The following is a 26,880-nucleotide window of genomic DNA, read 5'->3' on the forward strand; positions in this document are numbered from 1 at the left end:
TGAAATAACCATGGAGTGAACAATTAGGGTAACTGAGGTTCGGGCAATTGGTTCTGGCAAAAAGTAAGTGGGGCTGGGCAGACTGTAGGTGTAAATGAAAATCATCATTGGAACTGAGACTACATTTATTTCTGAAATGAATAAAGAACTTTCTGGGAGGTTTAGATCTTTTTTTTTTTTTTTTTTTTTGCATATAAGTTTTTCTATGCTCTTATTATGAACAGTCAAAGGGTAGATAAAATAGAAGTGGGGAGGGAGGGTTATAAATTAGTGAAATTTTTGGATATGGCATATACACAGCAAGAATATAACCAGCTCTTGACATAATGTGGTCTCAAGAATGGCCTCTCTCATACACATTAAGGCTTTCTCCAGTATCTAGCTGGCAGAGTAAAAGCAGCAACATTATATCCTAGTTGTTCCAGATGCTTCCCAGAGAGTTAGCAACAGGTTTGAACCAGTTGGCCTGTAAAACACGTTTAGAGGCATATCCTCAAAATGTAAGGAATATTGGGCCTTGCCCATCATAACCTCAAAAGATACAGTTGTACTGCATAGAAGAGGTTGCCACAGATTTTCTCTGGAGACTAAACATGGATTTTGAAACTTCAACCTCCACACAATAAGCAAAGTGGTGGTATCACACTTGATTACAAGAATCATCTACCACCTAGTATTGCCTAGTAACACAAAAGTGATAGATACACTTTTACCCTTGCTTACATTGATTCACACCCAGGTGGTAATCTCCAGTATACTGGGTGCAGTGTTTCAGGGTGGGTGGGTGGGTGGGTGTGTGGGTGTGTGTGTGTGGGGAGGAGGTATACCTAGGGTTACTACAGTCCCACCAAATTTTGAATTTCACTGAAATTTTGCCTAGTTCCATCACTGTTTGTGACTCCTATGTAGAGTCCAAGCTGTCATAACTGGAACAATGTCTGTGACAAGCCTGAAGGAATGTGCTACGTATATGAAGCGATCAAATATAGTGATCGAATAACAAAAACTGCTGCTATTTGAATGGATTTCCTTTGAAGTAGTCTCTTTAACAACGCATACACCAATTCTAATGCTTCTACAAACTTTTAGTAGCATTCCAGATAATCTTATTTTCAAATTGCTAACAGTTCCTGTGTCACCTTCTGAATAATTTCTTCAACCGATGCACATCTTTGGCTTTTCATTGGAAGTAAATCTAATGAATGTGAGAACCATAGCATTAGAGTTCTTTGCCAGAAATTCTTGAATGGAAGCAGCTGAGTGTGCAAGGGCTCTGTCAAGATGTAATCACCATTTCCATGAAGCAAACTTTTCTAGTTTTCTATGAACAGCACTATGTAATCACCACTTCCATGATGCATACTTTTCTGCAGCTTTCTCTCAACAACATCATGCAATCATCATAGAAGTGTTTAGTAGTATTTCTGGTTCAGTGTTTCCATGCAAAATATGGTAATTTGACAGTTGATTGAGATTGTCTTGCTCTATTAGACTTTAGAGAAGAGTCTTCCTTTGGGAAGACTGGTCTTTGCTTATGGATATTACCATACATCATGATTTATCACCAATAATGATGGAAGAAACAAACCTGGGCAACGCGACGCTGTCACCCCTCTCGCCAGTGGATGAACCCACCACTTGGAAGGTATATAGGTACAGTGCATTACTGCATTCACATAGAAGGCAATTTGATGTCAGTATGGATAAACATCATGAGTTAAACTACTTTGAAAGAGGGATGATAGTGGGTGCCTGATGCATGGGTCACTCTATCGTGGAGGTGTGGCACAGAAATTGCACTAACCCCGTTCAACAATATCAAACGTATCGGAAATATGCCATTTCCAGAATAACATCTCATCGGGGACAACACTGTGGGAAGAAAAAAGTGGTAGATGAAGTTGGCCACTGACATCTGTCTCGCACTGTTTCAGCCAACCTGAGTGCAACAGTGGTACAAATCACCAACGGCTTCAACGAGGGAGGAGCCATAAACATCTCCACCAAGACCATCAGGCACAATAGGTTATGGGAGTCACTGACCTACCAGAGTCCCACTGCTAACACCATGGCACAAGACTATATGCCTCAAATGGGTGAAAGAATACCAGCACTGGACCTTGGATGACTGGAGATGGGTCTCCTGGTCCGATGAATCCCATTTACAGTTATTTCAAGTATTTGGGAGGGTGCACATCTGACAGAAACAGTATGAAGCTATGCACCCATCACGTCAACAAGGAACTGTTCAAGCAGGTGGACAGTCAGTAATGGTCTGGGGAATGTTCAACTGGCATACATTGGGACCCCTGGTATGTCTCTGAACAGTCCAGGTTACGTGTCCATCTCTGAACAGTCCAGGTTAAGTGTCCGTCATTGCAGACCATCTGCATCCCTTCGTGGCCATCATGCACCCATGTGGCAATGGACTCTTCCAACAGGACAATGCCCCTCCCCACAGAGTCGTGGTGACTAGAACATGGTTCGAAAAGCATTTTGCAGATTTTATCACCATGGAATGGCTTCCCCATTCACTGGACATTAACTCTGTGAGGCATCGTTAGGATGCTGTAGAAAGGTCCATTCAAGTTTTGGATCCTCCACCCAGGAATGCAACGGAATTATGGACAGTGGTGAGCAAGCATGGATGGAAATACCTGTGTAACACTTTCGTGAACTAGTGGACCCAATGCCTCACCGTGTGACTGTCCTTATCCGGATGAGTCTTTTACTCATCTTTATGAGTAAAAGACTAACACAAAAGAAGAGCACTCTCATTTTTTTAATAATTATTTTATCTGCCAGTAATTATATCCAGAACTGAGTTATCACATCTTTTTCCTTGTACTAAATTTCACTTTTCAAGTAATGCTGTAAATAAAAAAAAAAAAAAATAGCATTATACGTAATTGAACATTTAAATCATTACAAATTTAAAAGTTCGTTAGTTTTAAGCAATAACTTATTCAGATTTGCAATATTTGTTTTATACATAAGGCAGTTATTAATGCATGTGCTCCTTCACATTCTTGATAATGAATGATACATCAACCATTACTTTGGAGAGTAGTTTCTCTTTTTTATCACTGACTGGGTGTCAACACTACTACTAAGTACATAAATTGCCTGCAATATTATAACAGAAACTATAAAAAAAGAAGAGAGATGAACAAAACATTAAAACATTTTGATAACACTGTTCAACACAAAATGTTACGAAAATAAAAATACCGAATCTTGACTAATTTTATGCTGCTGAACATGAATCACATTAAAATTTGTCGATTGGCTCTTGTTTTCGTGTTGCAGTTGGGGGTCTCATATTAGTGAGTTATCCTACGTTATCAACTACGGCTCTTGGGAAAACACATGACAACACCGCAGTTTCAGTACCACAATGCCTTATCACATGATTGCCAACTGCCGCCTCGCTCTGCATCACGTGATAAGTTTTTGCCTCAAATACATCTTCAACTCTTTTGCAGTAATCCTCAAATGTGGCTAGGTGCTGGGTGATTCTCAGTTAATGGTTGTTCTCTGTGAGATTCCTACATTTCATGCAGTATGTGTGTCATGTAAGATTAATATGCCCCGTAATTATGTGAATAGTCTAGATGACTTCTGCTGCATATGTTGAGAAGTCACATTAGCGTCAAGAAAGCGTCCCTTAACTAGAGCCATAAAAAAGGCCTACATTTTGTACTTTGGGTATAAAGTAGGCAACCAGAACAAGAACTGGGCTTCATACATATGCTGCACTACCTGTTCATCAAAACTCAACATGAGAATGAATCGAAAGGGACATTTTATGCCTTTCACAGTGCCCATGACATGGAGGGAGCCAACAAATCACATTACAGACTGTTACTTCTGTATGGTGCCTCCTATTAGAAAAGGAATGACAATGAAGAAAAAGTGGACAATGACATACCCAAATATACCACTGCAATTCATTCTGTGCCTCACGGTGAAGTACTACTTATTCCTGACCTGAACTCCCCGACAGTTTTTCTGTACACTCTGATGAGGCTGAAGACACTGATGAACATCAACTTGATACACACTGATGAGCCAAAACATTATGACCACCTACCTAATATGATGTTGGTGCTCCACGTGCAGCCAAAACAGTTCGTACCCAGCGAGGCATGGACGCTACAAGATTTCTAAATGTGTGTTGTGGTATCTGGTACCAGCACATAAGCAGCAGATCCTTTAACTCCTGTAAGGTCTGTGGTTGAGATGCCACAGATCGGAGTTGCTATTCCAACACATACAACAGATGCTCAATGGGAGTGATGTCTAGGGAATTTGGAGGCCAGGGAAATACCTGGAAGTCTTCCTCGTGCTCCGCGAACCTGTCTCGAACAATCCGGGCAATGTGGCAGGGCACATTATCCTGCCTAATGACGGCACCACCAGAGGGGAAGACTGTTGCCATGGAAGGGTGTACCTGGTCAGCAATGATGTTTAGGTAGGTGGTAGACGTCAGAGTGCCCGGCACATGGATGACTGGACCCAAGGTATCCCAGCAAACATCACCCAAAGCATGACACCGCCACCACTGACTTGTTTTCGTCCCATGGTGCATCCAGATGCAATCACTTCCCCAGGTAAACAATGCACGTGTACCTGACCATCCACATGATGCAACAGGCAACATGATTCTTTGGACCAGACGACCTTCTTCTAATTACTCAAGGTCCAGTTTCGATGCTCGCATGCCCATTGTAGGTGCCTTTTAACACATCTCTCTAGCGTTCAACCCCACTCAGCGATTTCCTAACAGCAGTCCCATTAGGCATCCATGTCAAATGCGTATTTTTTTTTTTTTTTTTTAAGGTCCTAGACACTGAAATCCCAGGAAACTAAGTGGCAGGACCTGCCAGGGCAACTTGTTGTGATAATGGACACATCGGGCTAGTCTCCACGTGGTGAGGTATGGGCAACATCAGGCACCACTAGGGACCTGGCGGCCAATAAGCTGGACAAACAATGGGCACAACACATCACACTGCACAGATATAGCCCACACACTTTCAAGTCTCTGGTTTGACAGTGTACTGTCCTCGATACAGCGAACACACGCACAGATGGAAGAAATCCCAGGTGCAGTCTGACACGAACATACCTCATACCCATTGTAGGTGCTGTCACCGGTGAACCGTAGTTAGTGTGAGCACTCGGAGTAGCCTACGGCTATGCAGCTCCATTTTCAGAGGGTTCAATGTATTGTGTGTTGTGACACATTACTCCCATCACCAACATTCCAATTACCCGCTATTTGCACCACAGTTGCCCTTCTGTTGCCACGTACCATCCGGGAGAGCCTTCGCTCACCTCGAGCTTCACTCACCTCACAGCTGATTGTGAGCATCCCACCTGCCATGCCATTTCGGATATGCTCTGACCCAGTTGTCTGGCCATTACAGTTTGGCCTTTGTCAAACTCGTTTAAGTCCACTGCCTTTCCCATCTGAAGGACAAGAGTAACACTGATTAATGGAGCTCGGTATCAGGTATTTTTTATAATGTGTCCTGACTCACACACACGCCGTACTTCACCTGCAGTTGCTTCAATTTGCATAACGACTTGCTGGTCATAATGTTTTGGCTCATCGGTGTACACGAAGAAGTACAGCAGCCATCTACGTCAAGGGATCCATTAGGGATCCAGTTTGTCCAACCCTTCTGAACCACATAAGATCACAGAAAGTGAGCTTAATCAGGGATCTTGAACTGCCGAAGAATGAGGTAGAACTTTTGGCCTAGAGGTTACAACAATGGAATCTTCTAGATCATTCTGTGCAAGTGACAACATTTTGTACTCGAAATAAAGACTATGATAAATTCTATCAAACAGAAGGTGAACTCACTGTTTGTAAGGATATCGATGGTCTAATGGCAGCAATCAACATTAGGCTCATTTCCGAAGAATGCGCAGACTATTTATAGATGATTCTAAGGTTAGCCTTATGGCTGTGTTATTACACAATAGAAATATGCTGCCTTCAACACGTCTTGCATATGTTGTCCACAAGAAAGAAACATATGCAAACTTGGAAAATATCCTCTTAGATGTACACTATCAGAAGTATGAGTGGCAGATATATATAGTGGTTTAAAGGTAATCGCATTTTACTAGGACTACAAAAGGGTTACACTAAGTATTGTTGCTTTCTCTGAAAATGTGATAGCTGTGCCAAGAATACGCACTACGAGAAGAAGAGTTGGCCTCAACGAAAATCATTAACACCTGGAATGAAGAATGAAGCATTTGAACCTCAGGTAGAGCCAAATAACGTTTTGCTTGCTTCCACCACTCCACATCAAACTGAGGTTCATGAAAAATTTTGTGAAGGCTTTGGAAGTGAATGGTCCTGCATTCACACACTTGCAAGACAAATTCCCAAGGCTTATACAGAGAAGATTAAGGCAGGAGTTTTTAGCATTAGCAGAGGCATATGATGCAAGAAAGCAAGCATACGCAGCATCAGCCCAAAAAAAAAAAAAAAAAAAAAAGGCTCCCATTTCACCCCTCCGTTTGTTCCAAATACCTTTCTGATGGAGGTGTATAAGGCCTTGAATGGTTTGAGCATGCTCAATGCCGATGAGATTTTTCCTCTTGCTCAGAATAATTTTTCCTCTTGCTCAGAATAAACACCTGAGAGGGCATAAATTCCAATTGAGGAAAGACAGGTGTAGGATAGATGTGCAGAAATTTGCCTTTAGCCAGCGGGTAGTTGGTTGGTGGAACAGACTTTCATCACTTGTTGTTGAAGTTGATAGCCTAAACAAATTTAAGGCTCAGCTGGACAGGTATTTCGAACGAATGGAGGGGTGAAATGGGAATGGTGTTTTTTTTTTTTTTTTTTTGGCTGATGCTGAATAAGCTTGCTTTCTTGCATCATATGCCTCTACTAATGCTAATACTGTCCACCTCAGCCTTAAATTTATTTAGGCTATCAACTTCCACAACAAAGGTTGGAAGTCTGTTCCACCGATCAACTACCCACTGTCTAAAGGCATTCTTCCGCACTTCTATCCTACATCTGTCTTTCCTCAATTTGAATTTATACCCTCTCAGGTAATTATTCTGAGCAGGAGGAAGAATCACATCAGCACTGAGCATATTCAAACCATTCAAGGCTTTATCCACCTCAATCAGATCACCTCGCAGGTGCTTAGTCTCCAGACATTGTAATTTGCAAAATTTAAGCCTTTCTTCGTAAGAGCAACCCTTTGTTCCATTCACTAATCTTGTTGACCTTCTCTGTACTTGTTCCAACAGCTCTACATCCTTCTTAAAATGAGGTCTCCAGACCTGTATACAGTACTCAAGGTGTGGCCTGACCATTGCCTTATACAAGGGGATAATCACCTCCTTATCCCTGCTAGAAAAATTCCTGTATATCATTGACAAGACACTATGAGCTACTCTTGAAGACTGTCTGCACTGCTCAGAAAACTTCATATCTGCCTGCACAATTACCCACAGGTCCTTTTCGTTCTCTACCACTGTCAGGTAGTACCACAGAGTTAATACATCACTCTGGGGTTACAGCTTCCCATATGTAGTACTTTACATTTGTCAATATTAAACTTCATTTGCCACCTCTCAGCCCATCTGCTCAACTTTTCTAGATCCTGTTGCAGCAGCATACTGTCATTAGTCCTTAACAATCCTGCCAACCTTCATATCGTTTGCAAACTTGGACATTAAGCTTGAAATACCATCATCAATATCATTTATAAATACAGAAAACAACAACAATGGACCCAGCATTGAACCCCGAGGGACTCCATTAATAACATTAGTCCACGATGAGCAGTGTCCATTGATTACCACTCTCTGTCTTCTTCCACTCAACCATCCCTTTATCCATAGCAGCAATTTGCCTCCAATGCCAAACTGCTCCAATTTGTTCAGCAGTCTTCCATGTGCAACAGTATCAAAAGCCTTTCTAAGATTCAAATATATGATATCAAAGTTATTCCCTGAAACATCATAGTATCCAATAAAATTGGTCAGGCAAGACTTTCCCTTAACAAAACCATGATGTGTCCGAGCTATAACTGAAGTCTTGTCTAGATGATCCTGCAGTGCTTCTTTAACCAGTGCCTCCATTAATTTTCCTGGAACAGAAAAACTAACAGGTCTATAATTACTTGTGTCGCCCTTCGATCCTCCTTTGTGAATTGGGGTCACATTTGCACATCTCCAGTCCATGGGTACCTCCCGAGTCCAAGGATGCTCTCATAATTATGGCTAAGGGTTTGCTTACTTCCTTTGCCGCCTCCTTTAATATAACTGGACAGATCCCATCCACCCCAGGTGCCATTTTATGTTTAACTTCAACAATTTCTCCTCCACTTTGCTCTCAGTTATTACAAAATCATTAAGCACCCTGCTACAATTTGATAACCTTTTGGCATATTCAATCCTTAACTCTTCCTGTGTGAATGTAGATGCAAAATACTCATTCAGTTTGTTTGCTATCTGAGCAGGATCATCAACAGTCGAATCATCAATATCAAGTGGACCAATCAGATTCATTTCCTTCCTTTTAGAGTTTATCTAAGTAAAGAAATCCTTGCTGTTTTTCTTAGCATCCTTTGCCAAAGATTTCTCGTAATCTGCCTTCGCTTGGTAAACCTCCTTTGTGACTTGATTACAGAATAGCTTATATCTGCCATAGGCTTCCATGTCACCCATTAATTTATATGTATCCCATGCATTTTTCTTCTCAGCCATATGTCTTATTAGATCATCTGGTATCCATTTAGGCCTAAACCTTGAACAATATTTCTTAGTTAGTATGTAAAGCCTAGTAGCTTCCAAGATAAATTCTTTGAATGCTTCCCATTTTGAATTTGCTGTTGGTAACATCATCAGTTGGTCCCACCATATAGAATTTAAATAGTCTCAGACCACTGTAGTCGCCTTTACGAAAGCAAAAACCCATCCCTTTACCCCTGATGGTAGTTACCTCTTTGAGTAAATCCCACTTCAGCAAACTGTGATCACTGCCACCTAGTGGTTCCTTTATCTGCAGATTCTTAATGCATGAAGAATCACTACTGATAATCAGATCAAGAGTATTACTCTCCCTAGTTGCCACCCGAACATGCTAATGTAGAAAACATTATCCAATAAATCCACAAAAGCCTTGCTAGCGTGTGAGTGACCAGCCCCCAAATTCCAGTCAATATCTGGGAAATTAAAATCCCCTATTATAAGACTCTCTGATTTACTGGCCCACTCTATACTCATCCGAGTCATTAGGCCTATAACACACTCCTACTCCCAATTTTGATCTCCCAATGCTTATGTCACACCAAACTGACCCGACACTGCACTGTCCAGCGATGTTGGCTGGCTTCACTTCCTTGGATTTTGTGTTTCTTAACTAATAGCATAACCCCTCCTTCCTTCCTGTACACATTGTACTCCCCAAATTTCAGTTCTGCATTCCTTATATCTGTGTGACACTACGTCTCTGATATCCCAACAATATCTGCCTTTGATGTTTTGAGTAATACCTCAAATTCATCATTTTTCATTGTCTACAAATAATGTAACTTTACAAAGATGAACAATTCGAATGTGTCCTTAGTAATAGCAAGAAATCAGTATGTGGGAAGCCTTTCAAAATGTTTCGGCAGGTTTTCTATGAAATGTTAAAGCTGGCAACTACAGGCAGCTTGTAGAAGATCTTATAACTTCTTACGAAAAACTGGAATGCACCATGTCATTGAAGATGCATTTCTTGCACTCACACCTGAATTTGGGGCCGTCAGCGATGATCATGGTAAGTGCTTCCATCAAGACATCACAGCAATGGAATTAAGATACAAAAACAAATGGAGTGCCACCATGTTACCCAATTATAGTTGGATGTGGTGAAAAGGGATGCGCCTTTAGATGAATACAAGCGAAAGGTGAAAAGGTCCTGTGTTTGATACAGGTATATTCATAGTTACATCCTACCCATATAAATAAGAAATACCTTGTATAAATATAAAAAAACTACTTTTTTCAAAAACAAGAGCCAATCTGCCATTTTAAGCACTATTTCCATGATTAGCACCCAAAATCTATAAAGTAATTTACTTTTATGCCCGTAACAAGATATGACCCAAAATATGTTGTTCACTGTAATCACAAAACAACCACAATTTCCTTCTTCTACACAAAATATTTTTTTCTGTCTTGTAATGATCAAAAAGATTGATCAATTTTAGAATCTTAATACTAGTAATAAAATTCATGTTTAATTCACTGATATTTCCTTATTTAAGAGCATTACTGAAAACAGTATTCAATACTTATAGAATGGAATGAGAGACATACAAAAACCTTTAGTATATCTTTACAGCTTATCAATTTGAAAAAGGACTAAATGTAAATAAAATGATAAAATATCTTTAAGCAGAATTAAAATGCCAAATTGGAAAAGAACAAGATAAGGTGATGTAAGGTTTTCGTCTGGAAATATCATTTGGTATGTGCCTTGTGGATCCCATTTTTAACGAAATGGGATCTACCAGTGATTCTTTTCATTTTTAATGAAAGTATCACTGGTGGCCTAAAGAAAACTTATATTTTATAGAAGAAAGGAAAAGAAAGACTAAAGCTATTTGCACTCCTTATATTGTAATGCAATGTACTTACTTGAACTTGTTAGTGGTAAATGCAATGCATATTTCATTAACTTTTGTAGCACACCAAAAAAACAGGGGGGGGGGGGAATGTTCTGTTACAGTTACTTTTAAATAACGTTAACTATAAGATTAGAATACAATCAGTGACCATGTCAACATTAAGTTTAAAATAATGGATTACTCATGCACATCATGTTACTTACTACTCATCTGAAATTTCAATGTATCAAAAAGCTAACTGAATAGTTTTTCATACTCAATGAATTGTTGTCTAACCATTTTACTCTGGTTTAATCACTTGAATTTTATATCAAAACTTAGCATTTCAAGCCTGTGGAGCCAATGGAAAATCCAAGGTGGTCACACTTGAACAATTACATTAGATCATGCATGATAAAAAAGAAAATATTACAAATACTTATATCACTTAATTAGTGGATGCAGGCACAGTTGAATATGAAATCATATTAAACTGTTCACTGCATGAATATTGTCCTTCAGACTTTCTGTTACTTGTTGTTTTATTTCAAGAAAAGATGAAGACAATAAATAATATATGCGTTTGGGTGTAAGCTAATGCAAAAAATTTGTTCAAGCTGTTAAAAAAAACTAAACAAGTAGATTTCAGTCTCTGAATTTATTTTCAGCTCATTGATGTGAAATGAAAATGACCAACCATAACACAACGCAACAAGCATATACGTACTGCAGTCAAGAGAGAGCACACTTACAAAAACTGATGTGTCCCATAAGAAATACCCATTTTGCTAACAACATTGTTGATAGCTAGATTAATGTTCATTCCTAATTAGACCAAGAGAATCAATCAAATCAAATAAATCACTGGTTTATTAAACTGAAGAGTGACCAGTGCAAAGAAAACAAGCAGCCCCTATTTAACTTTATGAACCACTGAAAATCCTTTGAACATCTTTGAACATAACATCATCTCCAAAAGCTGCTATGTATCATTCCAAGACTTTTCCAATACCTAAGGGATAATTTTTGTGGGTTTCTATATGCTTTACCAAAGTTTAAATCAAATTTGATACAAATTTGCTGCACAGTAAAATCACCTATTTTAAAATGCATAACATAGAAAACACTTCTAATCAACAAAACTAAATCAGATTGACTGCAGATAAACATACCATCATGCCTTTCTATGTCCATATGAGTCACTGAGCATGTTGCAACTCACAATAGCACTGCAACTATAAAATCAGTCCCAGAATTTTTTGATCACTTCATATGAGTGGGTCAGAAGTATAGAGAACCAAGACACTTTCAAACAGTATTGAAAAAAAGTGACTTTTGCATATGAGCCAATAAAAAATTCATTGTTAGATAAATTTAAATAAATTATGTTAATATTTGTTTGAAAATAGTTATAATTATCTTCTGTCTTTGAATATCCTAGGAATTTGAAGTGTTTATCCTTAAAATTTTGGTTTAAACAAAAAAAAAAAAAATGGACTTGGTTCACTTTAACTTTTTTTCCATTTCCATAGAATAACATTTCCCACTTCCGTAGAATACAAAGTCCTATTACTAACTATTTTTATTATTTAGGATTGAATGAATATGCAACATCGCTTTTTGTTTCACCAATGCTGCTTTATTTAAACAAATAATATATTACTGAAATTAAAATCACAATTTTTTTTGTGCACACAAAAAAAAAAAAAAAAAAAAGATAAAAGTGGGTACATTGATTAGTCAATATGTATATTCATGCATAGTTTGAGACATCTTCAGGCACTTTAGCAGATCCAGTGTTCCTTTTCACCGACAACTCTTTGTGGCAACTAGGGAAACAAGGAGGAATACAAGGCAAAAACGAATCACGTCTGCTTACTTTGCACTTGTTATGGGCAGTCGGTCTTTGTATAGTTGATTTTGTTTAACTTGAGCCAATGAAGACAGAGGTCTACCAATTTTCTCCTTCTGTACATCAAATTCTTCAAATGGCATTAAATCGCTTCATGAGTTTTAGTAAAATATAGAGAAGGGACACCCTCTTTTAAACTGCAGCCATTGAAAGTTAAGCCAGTTGGCAGGCTCCTTGCTAATTTTTTTTTTTTCTGTTGATTATGGCCTTTTCTAGGGGCTCTGATGACAAAAAATCATTGTGCTTAAGTTCAACTACTTTAAATGGTGGGTCTTTTTTCTTTGAGTTTTTTATTATATTAATCCAGTCATCAGGGCCGTATATCAATAAATGTTTCTTACTAAACTTTTCTATAACTCCAAAACTGGCGTCATTTGGTAGGTAAGAGTGACCAGAAACCATGAATACTATGTCAATTGTACTGACGGCCATAGAAGGGTTGTTGCACAACTTCAGTAAATTAAGTGAAACCTTTATATTGCAGTTTTGCCCCCCCCCCACAAGCACCACGATAGAGAGTAATGTTGGTGCATTGGCTGGCATTATCTTTTTAAATGCTTTGTAATAACAGTCAAGATTTCTTGATACCCTCTTCCACCATCTCTCTCATTATCTTTTTAAATGCTTTGTAATAACAGTCAAGATTTCTTGAGACCCTCTTCCACCATCTCTCTCATTCCACACACACATTACAGAAGGTCCAGATTTAATTGGGTGGACACCACAATGGTATATGTACAAATTTCTCTTGTAATAAGTGACGTATGTGATTAGCTTTGGAAATGACAGAGCTTTTTGCGAATCAAAAGTGCAAATGTAATAATTGTCAGAAACCTTGTCAGCCTCTTTCTGTAAATCAGAAAGAGGCTGACAAGCTGAAGCTGTTTTTCAGTTTCTATTTATGCCCTAATTCCAGGATCTGCTACAATTCAAACATTATGGAGAGGTAACTGTATGGTTCTAAACAAGGGGGACTTGGATCACTTCCCTGCTGAATTCTCATGAAAGATGGACTTGGTCCACTGTAATAATGAACACTATCAGATGTTCTTCAGCATTATAAGGAACCACTGCTCTCTATTGATCAGATAATGAACTAAGGACTTATTCCACATTTTCACTGAATAATTATTGGCTTGAAGGGAATTAATACACCTGTAGTGCGACTTTAAGAAAAATTGGACTTGGTTCACTATACTTCTGACCCACTCATATATCCTAAGGCCCCCAATTTTTTTTCTCTCAGCAGTATAAACTTCTAAAAATTTTTAAGTTTCATTATAACTTGATCTGGTTCAAAAACTTCAATATATGTGCTGCTGCAATTCTCTGTACAGCTTCTGGGCATGCATCCCAATTTAAATACATCTTGAGCTGGTATTCCATAGAACTTTTTCATCTTCACACAAATTTAAAAAAAAAAAGTCTCTCATCATTGCTCATTTTGGAATAAGGGACAGTTTTGTTAGGGCACTAAATGCAAATAAAAATACAAAATTTCAACTCTGCTGAGTGCCTTCCTTCAAATTGCATCAAACAGTTTGAGACAACACAAATCAGTTGTGATGGTTCCACAGAAGTTGTTCTCATAATTGTATTCTATGAATTGTTTGCTTATACAGATGAGCTATAATGTGGTTAACCATGATCCATACCAGGTGAAAACCTAACTTAAAAAGTTAGGTTTTCACCTATAATGGGATTTGTACCTTGTGCTACTCATGATCTACAATGAGTTATTAGGAACGAACATGGTAGAAAATGAAAGTAATTCACATGCTGTTAATTACATAAACTTTCTGCAGAGTTATTACATTTTTTATTTTGTCATCAACCCATCGGTAAAATACTAATGGCTAAACTTATTTTTAAAAAAAGGAAGAAAAGAAATAGTTACTCTAAAATTTTGTCTTGGGCAAGATTTTGGAGTAAATGACCTGGTCAACGTATGCTGCACAATCAAATTGTTGCAGTGGATATAGGAAAATACTTAATGCTCTTCTAACTATTTCTGAAGCTTCTGACAAATAACATTTGTCATAAAATTAGCTTAAAGAATGACTCATTACAGATAGAACTATCAACATACTGCCATAAAGTGAAACATGCCCTCGCTTGTCCACACATATTAATAAAATTGAAATTATAATGATTATACAGACTAACCTAAAATTAAGATTCTTTGAACCTGTGAATCAATTCCTGGTATAGGCAATGATACTCCCAAATGAATATACTAAATACTAGATTACTGACAGAATTTTCAAAAGATCTGGAATGAAACATCACATCTCTGAAATCATTATAAAAATCAAAAATGAAAAATAATTAATAATTATGCTCTTCGACAGTTTTTTTATAGCAGTTATATTGAGTCACTTCTGTCAGGTATTGGTATTTCATAATGGTGGGGGGGGATAAAACACAGGTGAGTTTGGAAATGATAAAATGTAGAATTGGGGAAAAAAAATTTGACATTTAATTGTCTGTACTTTTAATTATGTCGTGGATGGTCATTTTATAAAGGACCAAGCATCAGAAATAACGTGCGGATGCCTAGAATTCAAGGTCATGTTTCGGGGCACGTATGCTGACTTCAGATGAGAATTATTTGATTGAGGAAATCACACACAATGATTACAGTGTGGTCAAAATTAAGGGGGATGTTGCTAAGAGATGACATGGGTTGAAAGATTTCACTGGCATTGATGCAGTTTGTGATGCTACTGCAGATGAAATAGTAGTAGTAGCATGTGATGCAAGAAAGCAAGTGTATGAGCTTATGCAACATCAGTCAAAAAAAAAAAAAAAAAATTACAAAACAAATCCCTCTAAATTTGTCCAGTTCTTCCTTAAATTTAATTACTCTATCAACTTCCATAACGACAGATGGAAGTTTGTTCCAGCAATTAACCACCAGGTGGCTAAAGGCAAATTTACGCACATCTATTCTACATCTGTCTTTCCTCAATTTGAATTTATGCCCCCTTAGGTTCGTAATCTGAACAAGTGGAAGAATCCCATCAAAATTCAGCATGCTCAACCCAATCAAGGCCATATACACCTCAATCAGATCACCTCACAGATGCCTACTCTCCAGCCACTGCAATTTGCAGAACTTAAGCCTCTCTTGGTAAGAGGATCCCTTCATTCCCCTCACCAATCATGTTGCCCTTCTCTGTACACTCTCAAGCAAATCTACATCCTTCCTAAAATGAGGCCTCCAGACCTGTACACAGTACTCAAGGCGTGGCCTGACCATTACCTTATACAGAGGGTCAATCACCTCCTTTTCTCTGCTAGCAAAATTCCTATATATCATTGACAAAACCCCATGACCTGCCCTGGCAGCCTGTCTGCATTGCTCAGAAAACTACATGATGGCCGACTATTGCTGGATGCTGAAGAGGGACTTGTAAAGTAGAAAGATCTTCAAGAAAATAAAAAAAATAAAAAAAAAAACTTTTGACTCATCATAAATCAGTTTTTAAAATGAGAGTTGAGTGTTTAATGGACTTTTTACCACACTGTCCTTTTCACTAGTGTTTTCAACATGTATATAAATATAAAAGTCTGGTAAAAGAAGCATTTTGGTATAATTTCAGTGCACAAATTCTGCCAATGGTACAATTTGTGCACTGTGCACAAATTCTGCCAATGGTACAATTTGTGCACTGTGCACTTTCATGATTTTTGAAGAAACCTGATGTGATAAAAACAAATGGATATCATTTCTGAAATCAGAATTAGAAATTGATTCAGAAACACCCTTATCTGAGAATCAGTGAATTTTTTTCAAAATGCAGACTAGTGATAGTACTCTCAAATCTAGCCTTAGAGTCTGATCATTGCCAGATTTTGGAATTAAACTTAAGATTGATGATTTACTTAAAATTAGACTCCTCTCATATCACTTTATCTATTGCATTATAGATAATAACATATCAGTATACTGCATTGTTTTTATTGTGACAAAAGGGTCTATAGATAAAATAAAGATAATAAAATGCAATGCAGAAATGTGTCTGATATCTGTAAAAGCATGTTCACATGGTCGTAAGGCCTGAAAATCCCTACTCCCTCCACCTAAGGTCAGCTAACTACTACCTCAATTGAAGAGAACTTTATAAATAAAAAACTGTTCCCACTGACTCCTCCAGTAGTCAATGGAAACACAGATCTCTACAAAAAGTGGCATACAAAGCCACTTGGCAAACAATATGATAAGGCATTATTGTTTGCTACTCAACTGTTTGCACTGAGATTGGCACAAGCAATTGAGTAGAAATTACACAATTTCTTGCGCTGAGACCAGCAAGGTTATACACCAAGTTAATCCAGATACCTTATAAAACCATTACTGATAGGTAAGGTCCGATGGCCTGACTGCAAAAATCACTTTAAAGGTGTACTTTTGAAAGGTAAGGAATATTGGATTTCACATGACTCTTGCCATAACCTCAAAAAACATGCATAACAAGAGAATCGGAGATGCTGCAGCCTTGCAACTGAGTTGTTGTTATTTAGGAGCATTAGCAACTAAGGCCATATTGCTCCGGGGATATGCGGTGGTCATTCCCTGACCTTTCCGCATCTTCTGTATTTGGTGGCTCACGGGCTTGAACCCCGGTCTAATCAAGAAGCATGTGTTACGCATTGCTGCTCCTGCCCAATTGGTTACAGAGGTGCCAAATTGCAACTGAGACCAGTTTACACCACTGCAAGCCTTTATTAAGAAATGTAGTGCTGTTGATGGGTAATGAAAATCATCTAGTGCTTGGCATTACCTTGTGCCATACTGGAAGCTATTTTTTAGTGTGGGGTAGATGCCACATTCAACCCCTGCTTACATTGGTTCACACGTCTACATACTAGGCACAGTATTTTTGCTGTCTCTGAATAGCAAAAATCCTCTGCTTGCACATTTTGTTGTCATACAATGACTAGGCATGGGTAAAGTTTGACCCACTTGGCACAACTGGGATCTGAATAATTTTTGATAAAAGGATTGATATTTTTGATATAATTTTTGATAAAAGGATTGATATTTTTGATATAATTTTTGATAAAAGGATACAAATGTGAAAATGATTGCAGCAATGATACCATTAAAAATCCATATAACAAAAGCAACATATACTAAAGTATAAATTTATTTCTAATATCATCAACTTACATCCACTCTACTATGTGAGACTCATAATCCCAATATTCTCTTGGTCTGTGGGAATTGACTTCTGCATATACTCGTGCTCGACTGGACACTGGCATACCACTCCAATAAAAGAAAAAATAAAACCAGAGAAATATTAAGAATAAATTTCCAGCTGTCTTGAATTTACCCAGTTAGGTCGGCATGTCTAAAAGATCCAAGGAAAAATTACATATTTTAATTACATTTTCTGCTCAACAGAAAAATAAATTAATGCAAGCTAAAAACACAGTTAAAGGGCTAGTTTTAAATTACATATACATTGCAAAACATCATCAGTTTCTTTGGTGGTATTTTGCATTGTACAAAGGGTAGTAAAAAGTTCTGAGAACAGAATATAAATAACAGAGATACAAATTTCTATGTTTGTTTTTTATTTTTCCATATATTCATCCCTTGAAGTTCAATACGCTTATTGTATTTAATCTGCAAAGAGTTTAATCCTTCAAAATGAATTCTTCATGCTGGACATCAAACCTGGCTTTTAAAGATGATAACAAGCTCTTTTAGCTTGCCATCACTTTAAAAATAAGGTGAGAGTTGAACTTATAATAGTCACTTAAGGCTAGATCTGCACTGTATGGGAGTAGTTCAATTGCTCAAATCCACATTTATAAATTTTGGTCTGTGCAAAAGTCTGAACTTTGTGCACAGGTGCCTTGTCATAGAGAAGCAAAACCCGGTGATTCAACTTTCCTTGTCTTTTTTTTCTGAATTGCAGTTTTTAATTACAGCATAAGGCTGGCATAATATTCTCCTGTTATGGTGGCTTTAAGTGCAAGGTAATCAATTTCCTTGTAACCCTGAAAACTGAGGACATTTTTCTAGCTGATGACTGGTTTCAAAACTTTTACAGGGTTGGAGATTCTTTGTGCTTTCATTGGATGCTTTCTAATTTGAATCCAGGATCATACAAATGTAGCCAAGTTTCATCTACACCAGTTACCAAATGGAGAAAAAAATTTATGTGAATTAACAAGAATTTTAAATTCTCTTTCAACAACTCCACCCTCTGATGTATGTCAAAAATGGAAAGGTTTCCAGGAACCTATAGCCCTCTAGCTTGCACGCTGTATATGGGGCGATTGTAACTAGCAATCAATTGAATAAATAAAATAAAATAAAAACCAATCTTGCACAAACTTTGAACATTCCCAAATGCTCATGTATTATTATTAAAATGCCTCCATAAGAAATGTTGAGTAGTTTTTCAAGTTCAGACATTTTATTTCTTTTGTTTTCTAAAAATTTTTTTTTTTTTTTTTTTAAGAATGACTGACCAGACATTGGATCATCCTTAGATGACTCCCATCCTCTTTTGAAGTATCACCCAACAGTAGCTTGGGTGATACTTCCCCAGATATGTTACTGTTGCTAGCTACTAATCTAGCTATTCTTTCATGGATTTCTTTAGCATTTCTGCCCTCTTTGATATAAAATCTGATTACTAAAGATGCTCGATTGCTGAATATTCATTCTTCTTTCACCTACCAACATAAAAAATTAAATTTTAGAAACTGCATAAGACACTGACATAAAAATTTACTTTTCTTGTGTTATTTTATAAGACATGCAGCTATCAAAATAACCAATTCTACAATTTATTAATACATTTCACACAAACTAGCCAAAAGAAATAATAAACCGTTAGTCAGTATCTAATCAGGCCACCTTTGTTTCTAATAACAACAAGTGTGCACCACGGCATAGATTCCATTTAGTGTTTTAGCGCATTTTGGTCTAATTGTAATCATTCTTCCAGCAAAATATCACGTAGCTACGACAAATTAAAGGAAAAGGACTTTGTTGCCAAACAGCTCTCTCCACATATCCCACACATTCTCAATAAGATTCAGATCAGGCAAATGTGGGGTCAGGTGAAAATCCATGTCATATTCTCCAAAAAGCATTCTTGCACAATTCTGACATGATGCACTATCATCCAAAAGTGCAACATTGCAAAGTGCAGCAGATCTAATACAAAATTCAGGTACTCTCTGGATGACAACAATCAACTTTTCATCAGTATTAACAGACCAAGTCCATGCCAACAAAACATTCCCCATATCTTCAAACAGGCCTATGGGGCTGGGAAATTCCATACTGCAATAATTAAAGACAAACACCAGCCAAGGAATTAAAAATAAAATATGCAGAAATAAAATATAATGAAAACACTATCGGAAGACTAAAATATTACAATAAATTACGATAAAATAAACTACGATAAAAACGTTAAAAATATAGTTAAAAATACCGAAGCAATAAAACTATCTAAAATAAACTGGATTAAAAGCAATAAAACCTGAAGCTTTCGGAGACTGCTGTCTCCTTCTTCAACAGTATACTATTATTGCAATGACACATCCTTAAGAAGCAGGCCCATGGCACTCATGCACATGGTTGGCATTCCCCACACGCGCGTATCAGAAACGGAAGTGGCTCGGGAGCGTGGCAAACAGAACTGGTCATCCCGTCTGAGGACAACCACCTCAAACAGGGGGTGTAAACGTGTCCCCCTGTCCCTGTTAATAGTATTACGACTGGATGAACTGATTCGCAAGCTCTCGAGTCACTTGCGTTCCCAAAATCCATGGGCACGGTCCGTAATGACCACGTCTTCAGGGGAGATCCGATGCTGCTTCTCCCAGAAATGCCCTGCCACAGCAGACCTCGCATAATTAGCAGTCTTAATAGTGGTCATGTGCTCCCCCAGACGGTCTTTTAAATGTCGCCCCGTCTCCCCCACATAACACTCCTCAGGGCACTTAATCTCATAGACCACACTACTAGTATAGTCCTGGGCTATGGGATCTTTAACTTGAGACAACACTGTGTGCAATCTCCATCCGGGAAGTTGCACACAGTGGGTCTGACACTCCTGCAGTGCCCGTACAATGCGTTCTGAAAGGCCCGGATAGTAAGGAATGTATGCAGTAGCCACAGGGGCAGGCGACTCCCTACGATTGGACTCTACCCTATAAATATATTTGTCCAAGACCCTCTGGGGGTACCCACACTTCCTGAGGTCTGCCGTGACTGCAAATTTCCATTTCTTTATCCTCGGGGGTACTACAATGGGTCCCCACCCTATTCAACAACGCCCTGGCTACACTATTCTTATGATGATTAGCCTATGCCGAGCTGTAATGAACATACTGGCCACGGCACATAGGCTTTCTATAAATCGTTGTCTTTATTCTAGACCCATCTCTGCTAACCAGGACATCCAGAAACGGGAGGGACCCAGCTTTTTCCACCTCCCAGGTGAATTGTATAAATGGGGAGAAGCTGTTAAGTAAATTGAGCACCTCATCTTCCTTCCCCTTTTTTAAAATGGTGAACGTATCGTCCACATATCTCCTCCACTCGTGCATGGGGAAATCCAACTGATGAAACACCCTGGTTTCCAGTTCCTCCACTGCCAAATTGGCCACAATGGCACTAATGGGGGAACCCATGGACCTGCTTGTACACAACTTTTTGAAAGATCATGGTAGTGCTAGCGAGGCAAAACTCAACGCCTTTACAAATATCATCAATACTTAGTAAACATCTAGCACTTAAGTTATCATCCTGTACCAAGGCCAACCTTACACAATGCACCCCATGTCCAATGGGGATACATGTAAACAAAGATACAATGTCAAACGAGATCATAAGTTCATCTTCACCTATAGACTGGCTTCTTATAAAGTTCACAAATTCCTTGCTATCCTTAACTACTAAACTGGAGCCTCCCACTATAGGATCAATAACTCTAGCTAAAAATCAAGATAAGGCATAGGTGGGACTACCCACAAACGATACTATTGGTCTCAATGGAATGCCCACCTTGTGTCTTTGGGAGGCCATAGAACCGGGGTAATCGACATCCTGAGGCATGAAGAGTCCAATAAACTTCTTAAGTTATTTTGCCAGCCTTATGCCAGCCCTGTATGATGTTGTTAACTTGTCTCTCCAAACCAGCTAACGGATTTCGATGGGTAACTTTATATATGTTGGTATCCTGTAAAAGATCCAGAGCTTTTGCACAATAATCTTCTTTGTTCAGTATAACTATGGATCTGCCTTTATCGGCAGGTAACATTATAATATCCTCATCCTTTCTAAGTTGTCTTAATGCTCTTTCATGTCTATGGCTAAGATTAGAATGCGCCGTCCTGGTCTGACAAAATAGCCGCAATCCTAACCCGTATCTCATCAGCTTGGGTCACGGGTAGTTTGTTAATGGCTTTTTTTCACTCCCATAGCTATCTCTACAATGGGAGGCCTAGCAGGTACTTGAGCATGGGTCCAAAGTTTGCTTTAGTACCAATTTGCAGAAAACAACAGTACTGTTGAAGAAGGCAACAGCAGTCTCCGAAAGCTTCAGGTTTTATCACTTTTAATCCAGTTTATTTTAGATAATTTTATTGCTTCTGTATATTTTTAACTATATTTTTAACCTTTTATCGCAGTTTATTTTATCGTAATTTACTGAAATATTTTAGTCTTCCGATAGTGTATCACATTATTTTATTATTTTTATAGTAAAAATTTTTAATTCCTTGGCTGGTGTTTGTCTTTAATTATTGCAGTATGGAATTTCCCAGCTCCATAGGCCTGTTTGAAAACTGAATGAGTATTTTGCATCTGCATGCACACATGTGGAGTTATTAAGGACTGAAAATGCCAGAAGGTATCAAATAGTAGCAGGGTGCTTAATGATTTTGTAATAACTGAGAGAAAAATGGAGAAGAAATTGTTGAAGTTAAACATAAGAAAGGCAACTGGGGTGGATGGGATCTATCCAGTTATATTAAAGAGGCGGCAAAGAAAGTTGTTGTTATTTGGTTTTTAGGAGCATTAGCAACTAAGGCCATATTGCTCCGGGGATATGCGGTGGTCATTCCCTGACCTTTCAGCATCCTCCGTATTTGGTGGCTCACGGGCTCGAACCCCGGTCTAATCAAGAAGCATGTGCTACACACTGCTGCTCCTGCCCAGCTGGCTACGGAGGCGCCCGCAAAGGAAGTAAGCAAACCCTTAGCCGTAATTATGAGAGCATCCTTGGATTCTGGGGAGGTCCCCACAGACTGGAGATGTGCAAATGTATCCCCAATTCACAAAGGGGGATCAAAGGGTGACATGAGTAATTACAGACCAGTTATTTCCTGGTAAACTTCTGTTCCGGGTAAAATAATGGAGTCACTGGTTAAAGATGCATTGCAGGATCATCTAGACAAGACTGCAGCAATAATTCAGACACAGCATGGGTTTGTTAAGGGAAAATCTGGTTTTACAAAATTAATTGGATATTATGATGTGGTTACAAAGGAACTGGATACAAAAAATAATTTTCATATCATATACTTGGATTTCAGAAAAGCTTTTGACACTGTTGTGCATGGAAGACTACTGTACATATTGGAGCAGAATGGTATTAAGTGTAAGTTGCTACAATGGATAAAAGGATGGTTAAGTGGGAGAAGACAGAGGGTGGTAATCAATGGGTGCTGCTCTTCGTGGACTAATGTTATTAGGGAGTCCCACAAGTTTCGGTGTTGGGCCCACCGTTGTTTTGTATATTTATCAATGATACTGATAAAGGTATATCAGGCTTAGTGTCGAAGTTTGCAGATGATACAAAGATTGGCAGGGTTGTTAATGACAGTAATGGCAGTGTGCTACTACAACAGGATATAGAAAATTTCGGCTGATGGGCTGAGAAGTAACAACTGAAGTTTAACATTGACAAATGTAAAGTACTGTATATGGGTAGAAGTAACCCCAGAGAAATGTACCAACTGTGTTGTACTACACTTAGGGGTGGTAGAAAATGGAAAAGACCTGGGAATAATTGTGCAGTCAGATATGACGTTTTCTGAGCAATGCAGACAGGCTGCCAGGGCAGGTCATGGGGTTTTGTCAATGATATACAGGAATTTTGCTAGCAGGGAAAAGGAGGTGATTGTCACTCTGTATAAGGCATTGAATGGTCAGGCCACGCTTTGAGTACTGCATACAGGTCTGGAGGCCTCATTTTAAGAAGGATGTAGATTTGCTTGAGTGTGTACAGAGAAGGGCAACAAGATAGGTGAGGGGAATGAAGGGAACCTCTTACCAAGAGAGGCTTAAGTTCTGCAAATTGCAGTGCCTGGAGACTAGGCACCTGCGAGATGATCTGATTGAGGTGTATAAGGCCTTGAATGGATTGAGCATGCTGAATTCTGATGGGATTCTTCCACTTGTTCGGATTACGAACTTAAGGGGGCATAAATTCAAATTGAGGAAAGACAGATGTAGAACAGATGTGCGGAAATTTGCCTTTAGTCAGCGGGTAGTTAATTGCTGGAACAAACTTCCATCTGTCATTGTGGAAGTTGACAGGTTAAATAAATTTAAGGTGGAACTGGACAAACATGTAGAGGGAATTGTTTTGTAATTTTTATTTTTTGCTGATGCTGCATAAGCTCATACACTTGCTTTCTTGCATCACATGCCACTACTACTACTAAATGGATGTCAGATTAACTAATGAGACTTGTAGCATAGCACAGAAGAAAAATTATTGGGATGCATATAAATTATCAGGTGACACAGAAACCTACGGTAGATATAGGCTAGTGTGCAATCAAGTCACAAAGGAGGTTAAGCAAGTGAAGGCAGATTACAAGCAATCTTTGGCAAAGGATGCAAAGACTTCTTTCCTTATGTAAATACATAAGGAAGGAGATGAACTAAATTGGTCCACTTCATATTGATGGTTCAACTGTTGATGATCCTGCTCATGTTGTTGACAAAAATGAGTATTTTGCATTTGCATTGAAATATCAGGAATTCTTTAGGGAAGGGAATGCTGGAAGTTTTTATCAAACTAACAGGGAGCCAAATGATTTTGTAATAACTGAGAGGAAAGTGGAAGAAAAATTGTTGAAGATAAACATAAGAAAGGCACCTGGAGTGGATGGTATCTATCCAATTATATTAAGGAAGCAGCAGAGGAAGTAAGCAAACCCTTACCCATAATAATGAGAGGATCCTTGGATTTATGGAAGTCCCCCAGGGACTGGAGATGTGGAAATTTATTCACAAATGGGAGGGGGGAAATAAAAGGGTGACACGAGTAATTACAGACCTGTTAGTATAACTTCTGTTCCAGGGAAATAATGGAGTCACTAGTTAAAGAAATAAGCTGGATCATCTAGAAGGCTGCAATTATACTTCAGACACAGCATGGGTCTATCAATGCGATACCTAGTGTGACCTATCTCATTGGATACTACAATATCATAAAGGAATTGATGAAAAAAATTATTTTGAAATCATATATTTGGATTTCAGAAAGGCTTTGATGCTGTTTCATAATAGAGACCTGTATAAATTGGAACAGTGCTAGGGATAAAGGAACAGTTAAGTAGGAGAACACCGTGTGAGCAGTATCAATGGACGTTACTCTTTGTGGACTAATGTTATTAGTGGAGTCCCCGAGGGCTCATTGTTGGGCCCACTATTGCTTTCTATATTTATCAATGATATTAATGAAGGCGGGGTGATTAATGAACAATAATGATGGTATGCTACTGCAACAAGATTTTGAAAAATTCGGCAGATGGGCTGAGAAATGGCAAGTGAGGAATAACAACATTAATTGACAAATGGAAAGTACTGCATATGGTTAGCAGTAATCGTATATTAATGTACCAATTATGTGGTACTACACTCACAGTAGTATAAAATGAAAATGACTGGGAGATAATTGGGCAGTCAGATATGAAGTTCTCTGAGCAGTGCAGATAGACTGCTAGGCCAAGCTCATGGAGTTTTGTCAATGATATATAGGAATTTTGCTAGCAGAGAATAAGAAGGTGATTACCCCATTGTATAAGGCAACAGTCAGGCCACATCTTGAGTACTGAAAGAAGCCTGAAGGCCTCATTTAAGGAAGGATGTAGAGAAAAGTAACAAGATTAGTGAGGGAACAAAGGTTACTCTTACCAAGTGTACAAATTGCAGAACGTGAAGACTAGGCACCTGCAATGAGATCTACAAGGAGTCGGTGGATTTTTGGCTGCTGTAAAGGGATAAGTATTTTTAATTTTTACCGTATTCTATGTTAATTAACATAGTACATTGTGCTTTACAGAGATATTAAATAGGTTTAGTAGCGTTCATTAGCTTCTTATTTTAAATTTAACCAGTGATTTTTGTAAGTTACAACACTGTAACTTACTGTAACTTCAACAATATTGGCTTACATTGTAAGCCAATATTGTTGAACTAGTCACCATATTGTAGTCGATCAGAAATAGCTTAACGTGTATATATATATATCTCGAACTTATAGCGTAAAGTGTAAAGTAAAACTATATAGCGTAATACGAAGCCCTGCATTAGGAATCTGTTAGCTTATTATAGTATTATCAATTAATCAAAAATAATATTAATCTTATTAAAATTCATTGTTAATTAAATTGCAATTAAATGGAAATCGTGACCCAGACTAGAGCTGCAAAGCAAAGATCACAGACTAGCGAGAGTATTGTGACTCGGGGGAGAAACGAAGGAGGCAATTCTGCAACGCATTACAGTCTCAAAAAATGTGCGAAATTTGCCGATCTTTCTAAAACAGGACATGATCTAGCCAAGGATGCCTTTGTGTGTGCTAGGTCTAGAATGTCAAGAAATTAGGCATCAACTCAGCTTTCTGATGGGAGTCTAAGAGAGCTTGAGGTGTAAGGTAAATGCCCTAGAAGAAATTAATATGAGGGCCCATCAAGCTATCAGCTGCCCAGCTCAACGACAGAGCTCACTCCTGTGCAATCTCCAAGGCAGAATACGCTCTTCCCAAAGGAAATAGTTACTGTTGGTGACTATTGTCAGGGAGACGGGGAATATACTATGCAAGGATAGGTGCAACAGGATCAGGGTATGTCTGCCAAGGGCAAAAGTTGATGACGTTGTAGAGCAGATATCATCTTTTAAGAGCTCAAAAGGTGATGTTGTACACATTGGAAATAATGACATTAGGAGTAAGAGATCTGTAGATTTACTCAACAAGTACAGGTTAATGTTGAAAAAAAAAAGTTGCAAGTTAGGGATGAATGTGAAAGTGTCTGCAATTCTGCAAA

General features: G+C 38.3%; 1 protein-coding gene across 7 annotated transcripts in view; it reads right to left on the reverse strand.

Annotated features, from left to right (window-relative positions):
* Nucleotides 1–26,880, reverse strand: part of LOC150080888 (casein kinase II subunit alpha-like) — a 496,207-nt gene that overhangs the window by 442,337 nt on the left and 26,990 nt on the right. For all 7 annotated transcript variants that reach the window (XR_016547403.1, XM_090381541.1, XM_090381537.1 and 4 more), the window contains one exon: nt 17,732–17,915. Coding sequence is in view for 6 of the 7 variants with exons in the window: in XM_090381541.1 (XP_090237667.1) it covers nt 17,732–17,826 (95 nt within the window). In the remaining variant the exon portion in view is untranslated. The remainder of the gene's footprint in view (nt 1–17,731; nt 17,916–26,880) is intronic.

Source organism: Mastigoproctus giganteus, chromosome 9 (assembly GCF_048544385.1).
Source record: "Mastigoproctus giganteus isolate SK-2022 chromosome 9, ASM4854438v1, whole genome shotgun sequence".
NCBI lineage: Eukaryota > Metazoa > Arthropoda > Arachnida > Uropygi > Thelyphonidae > Mastigoproctus > Mastigoproctus giganteus.